The sequence below is a fragment of the Sinocyclocheilus anshuiensis genome, unplaced genomic scaffold, assembly GCF_001515605.1.
Source record: "Sinocyclocheilus anshuiensis isolate Anshui unplaced genomic scaffold, SAMN03320099.WGS_v1.1 scaffold1041, whole genome shotgun sequence".
NCBI classification, from domain to species: Eukaryota; Metazoa; Chordata; class Actinopteri; order Cypriniformes; family Cyprinidae; genus Sinocyclocheilus; species Sinocyclocheilus anshuiensis.
The window spans coordinates 130582-138307 of NW_015554134.1; the positions used below are offsets into that span (position 1 = coordinate 130582).

The 7726-nt window shown below is 37.6% G+C and overlaps 1 protein-coding gene across 1 annotated transcript in view; it reads right to left on the reverse strand.

Moving 5' to 3' along the window:
• Nucleotides 1-1453, reverse strand: part of LOC107670355 (transcription factor Sox-8-like) — a 3585-nt gene extending 2132 nt beyond the window's left edge. Inside the window, exons 1-2 of the mRNA XM_016462927.1 lie at nucleotides 1220-1453; nucleotides 466-674 (exon numbers count right to left, since the gene is read on the reverse strand). Coding sequence (XP_016318413.1) covers nucleotides 466-674; nucleotides 1220-1443 — 433 coding nt within the window. The 5' untranslated portion in view covers nucleotides 1444-1453. The remainder of the gene's footprint in view (nucleotides 1-465; nucleotides 675-1219) is intronic.
• Between the last annotated feature and the right edge of the window lie 6273 nt (nucleotides 1454-7726).

Below are 7726 nucleotides of genomic sequence, written 5' to 3' on the forward strand. Positions count from 1 at the left end.
TGATGCTTTAAATAAAATGTTTTTTTATTGTTGTAATATGAAGATTAAATTTAACATGAAAGACTGCTAATTTTCAGCACTTTTTTTAAGATGACTGAAAGGAGGAAAACCAAAGTGAAGTATGGACTTGCTTCACTTAGTCATTTATTTACTTTATAACAGTAAATAAATATCGGTTCTGCATATCGGTTATCGGGCACATAAACATGCAAATAATTGGTATCGGTATCAGTTATAAAAAAAAATCTATATCGGTTGATCACTATACGTGGCCCTGGAGCACAAAACCAGTCATAAGGATCCATTTTTTTTAAATTAAAGCAATAAGCCTCGTGAAGCCGTGGTTTACAGTGATTTTATAACAGCTAAGGGGCGTTGTTAAAACCCCTTAGCTGTTATAAATTCACTGTAACCCACGGCTTCAACATATAGTATTTCGCAGAGATGTCTCCAAACGCATCTCACCTGTGTGATCAGTGACTGGACCTGCCAGTCGCCCCATCCCAGGTTCAGCTTTATACACGTGATGGGTCAGCTCAGACTCGCTCGGACCGGGCTTCACACTCTTCCGGCGCCTCGGCTGGTATTTGTAATCCGGGTGATCTTTCTTGTGCTGAACTCTCAGTCTTTCGGCTTCCTCCACAAACGGTCTCTTCTCGTTCTCCGTCAACAGCCTGTCGAGTGACCATCGGTCAAGATCCAGTGTTATTTGCCAATGCATTCGATTCAAAGTTAGGAAACAGACAGAAATCAACTACAGAGGAGATCAGTGAATGCAGCATATGTCCACTAAACGTGTTTATTATTTACACACAAAATATGACTGATATACTGATTTTAGAGGTTAAGACCGACGGATACTGAACTACAACATACACTTTACAGAAAGTACAAATATTTACTCTAGGTAAACTTTGGAAGTAATATTAAGCTAATTTCGCAATTTCTACGTAATAATGCATATTGAAAATTATAATAAAAAAGCTTTGACTTAGCCTATGTGATGAATAAAAAAGTTACAGAACTTAGGTTAACTAAAAAAAAGCTTCTCGAGCTTTACACTTTTTTTTTTTTACCTCCTTATTCACCATTTTATGCATTTATGTATTTGAAGGCATTTGAAGACTCCGTCTTGGTTTTTCTGGTAGTAATATTAAAATGCATTGTTAATAATATATGCATGTCTAATAAAAGCATGATTGATCTCAGTAGCTCTGACCTCCAGAGTTTTCCGAGGGTCTTGCTGAGCTCGGCGTTGATGCACGCCGGGAATCGCTCATCCTCGTCCTTCCCCGGGAGGATGAGCGACGCGCGGCTGGCGGATCCAGCGGGAGACGAAGGCGCGTCAGAGTCCGACTCCTCCGCAGACAGCGAGCTGCTCGAGCCGGCGGGACTGCACGGCGGAGGCGGCTCCGCGCTGGACCTCTCCTGCTCCTCTGTCATGATGACCGCTTGTGTGGAGCTGCTGATGGAGCTGGCGCTGTGCGCATGAAGAGTCGCTCCTCCTGCGGCCTCTAGTTGGTGGATGTTCAGTGATGAGTGGCGATTGGTTAAACACACTTCACAATGAGGGAATCTGATCAGCTTCACTCAGTCAACTTTACGCTATTAAGGGTGAAAGTGCGTGGGCCACTTATTGTTTCTGAACTTACCCAGATGCTTTTCTTTGCTTTGCTTTATTAACTTTAAGATGCAGCTGTAACGTTTTCGTTTGAATTCAATTCATATCATGTATTATTTGGAAGGAGCATACCAGTAAACCTTCTGAGATCATGAGCTCCAGGCCAGTTTCTTTTCAGGTAAAGTGGGCCATCGCTCATTTATCAAAAAATTAGAAATGGTTCATTAGAAATGTTGAAAACACACTTATTTTTATATTTATTAACACATTATCAAGCAGACATATTCAACCACATACTGTACACTAAAAGTTTTTGAACAATAAAAGAGTTTTGATGTTTTGTAAAGAAGTCTCTTCTGCTCACAAAGCCTGCATTTATTTGATTAGAAATACAGCAAAAGCAGTAATATTGTGAAATATTTTTACTATTTAAAATAACTGCTTTCTATGTGAGTATGGCGATTGGTTAAACACACTTCACAATGAGGGAATCTGATCAGCTTCACTCAGTCAACTTTACGCTATTAAGGGTGAAAGTGCGTGGGCCACTTATTGTTTCTGAACTTACCCAGATGCTTTTCTTTGCTTTGCTTTATTAACTTTAAGATGCAGCTGTAACGTTTTCGTTTGAATTCAATTCATATCATGTATTATTTGGAAGGAGCATACCAGTAAACCTTCTGAGATCATGAGCTCCAGGCCAGTTTCTTTTCAGGTAAAGTGGGCCATCGCTCATTTATCAAAAAATTAGAAATGGTTCATTAGAAATGTTGAAAACACACTTATTTTTATATTTATTAACACATTATCAAGCAGACATATTCAACCACATACTGTGCACTAAAAGTTTTTGAACAATAAAAGAGTTTTGATGTTTTGTAAAGAAGTCTCTTCTGCTCACCAAGCCTGCATTTATTATTATTATAAATATTTAAAACAGCTGAGTACATCTTTTCGGGATTCTTTGATAAATAGAGAGATCCAAAGATCAGCATTTATCTGAAATAAAAAGCTTTTGTAACATTATACACTATACCATTCAAACAGCGTTCATTCTTCAGCTCAATCTCATGTCTTACAAGGTGTTGTTGAAAGTAAAAAATAATGTTCTTGTTTACCACACTGTTTCAGTCTCTCTCAATATAAAATCTTTACTGCTGACTTACTCATAAAAACAAAATTGTTGTCGCCATCTAATGACGGAACACTACTATTATAAATACTACTGTTTATATAAAATATTATTTATTGAATAATAACATTTAATAAATAACAACAGCCATCATAAAAGTTGCTTGGCAATTCAGTCAAAAGTACAAAGGCAGCGCTCTAATATACAGCATTAAACTTACATAAAATATAACGTGATGAGATTTTGCCTTCAGCCGAAACTATTTACTCTGGAACAAATACTCATCCTAATATGCTGATTTGCTGCTCAAGAAATTATTATTATTATCAATATTTTAAACAGTTGAGTAGATTTTGTTCAGGATTCTTTGATGAATAGAAATATCAAAAGATCAGCATTTATCTGAAATAAAAAGCTTTTGTAACATTATACACTATACCATTCAAAAGCTTGGAGTCAGTATCATTTATTGACTTCTTTGGGGAAATTATAGAAATTAATACATTTATTCAGCAAGGGTGCTTTAAATTGATCAAAAGCGATGATAAAGACATTTATAATGTTACAGAAGATTTCTGTTTCAGATAAATGCTTACTTTCTATTCATCAAAGAAACTTGGACAAATTCTACTCGGATGTTTTCAACATAATAATAATGATAATAATAATGTTTCTTGAGCAGCAAATCAGCATATTATACTGAACGTGCAGTGTATTTAACAAACCCAAAAACATATACCCTAGCCTATGAATGAAATTAATAAGTTCACTCAGTTCATACATAAAACTCAAAACAACACACGCACATCTGAATGACAAGCATCTCTGATTAATCTCTGTTCATTTGTTTAACTTTAAAAAAAAAAAAAAATTATTGCAAAACTTATTTAAACAAAATATTTTTTAATGAGTCTCGATGACTCTCCACACTTGAGTTACATCATCTTAAACAGTAAAAACAGTACATGTGCCATATATATATATATACAACGTTACATGAAATATAACGAGATGAGATTTTGCTCTCAGCCAAAACTATTTGCTCTGGAACAAAATAATAGATTAATGAGAGCAAAGACTGCCTGTCAGATTTACCCAAAACAAATTATATCTCATGTTTAACCACTAAAGAGACATTTGACAGACTGTTGTATAATATATATATATATAAAACTTTGAACCCAGGTTCTTTTGAAGTCAACACAATAGCATTAGCAGCATCATGTGAACTTATGAATGGGGACTCAAAGATGTTGCTTTTCAGATGAAAAATCAAGATTAATAAGCCATTACCATTCAGTAAATGTATTGAGAGGGGATATAATGACATGTATGGTCAAGAAATACATATTCATTATTTGTGCATGAACTGCTGATCTGTTGTTATAGAGTACAACCAAAAAAGTAGAATTATTTCTGTGTGCTTGTAAAGTCAATTCATGTTCACACATATTTATATTCAAACACATGGGGGGGAAAACGAAAGAATATTCAGTTTCAGCTCACGGTTAACGTTACAAGTCTTGGAAATGAAAGGAAACACTGGCCACAGCTGGTTTCACTTGATGACAAGCGCTGGAACGGGTTTGAAAGCATCTGAGAGTAAGAGGTTACGGATGAGACAACAATGAATCCAGCCGTCATAGCGCTCTGTATTGTGGGGAACAGACCTGCTTTATGTAAATATAATTATAAATATAATTAAATATAATATGAGAAAGAGAACGACGGTCACAGAGGAGGAAAAGAGAGGCCTGCGTGAACTCACCGTGTCCCAGTGAGACACAAGGGTTTCATTTCTTAGGAGAGAGTCTTGGTTTTGTGTCTGCCATCTACATGTCTTTGTCCTGACCAGTTCCTGTCAGAAACAGACAATCAAAAACATTTTCAGTCAATGGATGGAAGTGGTTATCTTACTATTACTTTTTTGTGCAGTTATGTTTCCATAACAACGTGTTTATACCGCCTGTAGCTTTTTAGCAGAAATTAAAATAATATTTCACCCCAAAATCAAACATCTATGAATTACTGACCCTCATTCCAAATATATAAGGGGCCGTTCGCACAGAATGCATTTTTCCATTTCAATGCGCTACTTTTCCATAGTTTTTCTATATAAACATGCGCTAGATGATCGTGCATGACCGCTGCGCTCGTGTAGCGTCCTGCACATGAGAGCCATGTTTTTAAGACGTCGTGTCAAAAGTTAAAAGAATTTAAACTTTTACAGGCAGCACCCGCTCATCAATGTCAGTTCCGAAACAGTGGACCAATCAGAAGACACAGGAGGCGGAGCAAGCGTTGCAAGCTTTTGTTTACAGCAGCATTTATTTGATGGCAACATGCAGCGGAGGAGGCATTCTGCGCTGCATTTTTAAAGAAAACCATTCCTGAGTTTAACTCACATGTGACTTGCATTAACAAATGTTTGGTACACTTTGCAATGTTGCGTGGTGAAAGCGAACCGAACCAAGTAGAAAATGCAACATCGAAACAAATTAAGTCCCTGTTTCAGAACAAGCGCCCTTATAGTCAGTTAAATCAGAGATAAACGTTACAGTAAAGTTGCTTTTCAGGAGTAGAATTTAACCCTGACCCTAGCTTAGAATCTTCCTCTCTTAGCAAATAAATCTCACTTCTTAGAAAACCAATGAAAATAGGCATCATTGATCTAGTATGGACCGTTTTGACACGCAATATTTTGATATATGCAAATATTTTAGAGCTGCGATGGAGGGAAAGATTTGTGATTACTCACAATTTCTGTCTGTATCTCCAACAAGACAAGGCGTGTTGGAATTCCTCTATTTCATTTCTATTTTACTTACAGAACCAGACAGTTCCTGGTTACTGTATGCTGTGATTGTATGGAAAAGGACAGAAGATGAAAGTCATATGGGTTTGGAAAGGCACAAATCGTCCTCATTGTTTTGATGGACTAATCCTTTCATAAAGCTTCAAGAGTGCAAGCATGCATATCTCTGTGCTTCTATACTATCTCAAAGCACATGACTAAGTCACTATTCCTCTTTCAGGCTAAACAGCACCACTGGAGTCAACCCATACTCTGAACAGACTCAGAGTGTGTCCTCATCATTGCCTCTCTAATCTGTTCATGTTACTCCATGCCATTCCATTTGATGGTGCAACCTTTGAGGTGTGGGAGAGTGTATGTAGAGTAACATATTACCATGCCATTTATACTATTTCCACAGCATGCTTGTAAACTGTGCACTGTGTTTGTATTTTGTGTATTCATTGAATTTGCAGTATACTGTGCTGGCTGTTGAATCCCACAAAACATGTGTGCAACTACGTCATATATCCCGTGTGATGAATGACTCAGAAGTAACGGGAACTATGGTTTTAACATCACTTCCGTGACCTGTTATTTAATCAGACCGCAGTTTATGACATTTTATGCAAAATCTGAATGACTGGACGCCACTCGCTGAATTAAGCATGTGGTGCGAGGTCATGCGACGACTGGGTTGAAATGTGTATCATTGCATTTTTTTTTGTCACTGCATACAACCTACTGTTTCATTTACTAAAAAATCCAGTATACAGTACATACTGCCAAAATGTATTACGCGAGTCATGAAAGCGTGACCCTCACACTGACCTAAACACATTCATCTTAATGAAAGGTTTACTGTTCTAATTAGAGGCTTTGTTTAAACATATTAGTGGGAGATGTTGCAAGGAGTAGGAGGGGATCGAGGATTCAGACTGAAGGAAACAATTAGTGTGAACTGGCTTGAAGCCATTCTTCAGCGCTGTGTGGAAGAGAGTTCAACTACTTCCAGATTTTATTGGCTGTATGTGTTTATTCCCAGTTTGTTCAAGCTCATACTGAAGGGCCACAGGTCAGATAATTCTAGCTTTTGTAGATCAATAACGTAAAGAGTAACAGTTTGAGTGCGTATCTGCAGGCATGGTCTCTTTCTTTAGGAACGAAAGTTTTGTGCAATGCGCAGTTTTCATTCAATTTTCCGATATCTGAAAGATGTACGCTATTTTCCAAACATGACAGGTTTAGTGCTTGAAAGAGTGTAGTAAGTTCTGCAATGGGATAGTTAAGGACACAATATTATCACCACGCCCTCATTCCCACTCCATATGGTCCGGATAAAAGTTGTGGCATCCTCCGTCTTCCAACTCGTCTTTTTGATCCCACATTCTCATAAATCAACTTCCTAATTTTGATGTTGAATTTAATTTGCATGGGACGTTTGTTTCAGAGCACTGCGATCCACCCCTGTGCTTTTTACGGGAAACGGGATGTCTCCGCACAAACACACGATCACAAGGGACTCCTCGGTTTTCCACAGGCTTGTCTCGTTCCATCGCAAACCCAGCATTCCCATCGACAGCCTTATCAGCAGCCTCGTGATAAAACTAAATGCAAATTTATTAAAAAGAAAAAAAAACTCAGTGCTTAGTTGAAGCACATTTACCAGCAATGTCTTAAAGGGGTCATCAGATGCCCATTTTCCACAAGTTGATATGATTCTTTAGGGTCTTAATGAAAAGTCTGTAACATAGTTTGGTTAAAATTTCTCAATGGTAGTAAAAAACACCTTTTTTACCCTGTCAAAAACAGCTCTGTTTAAAGCAAGCCGTTTTAGTAGCATTTTCCTTTAAATGTTAATGAGCTCTGCTGACCCCGCCCCTCTCTTCCGAGCCGCTCTCAGAGAGACTGTTTACTTTAGCCGCATTCATCGTGAAACTTACTAATTAACACATTATTAGGAAAGGCGATTTGCAAAGATTCATTACAAAACCTTATACTCACTTCTTCTGTAGATGAGGCTGGATCACGAATGATTCGCGCGAATATAGACGCGTTTATGTAGATCGGGGGCGCATTCCCTTCAGAAACAAATGTAATCCACCGCGTCTTCAGCTTCTCAGATGTCAGGAGTAAATGACGACTGCTATGTTCATTATTACATCCAACAACAGAACAC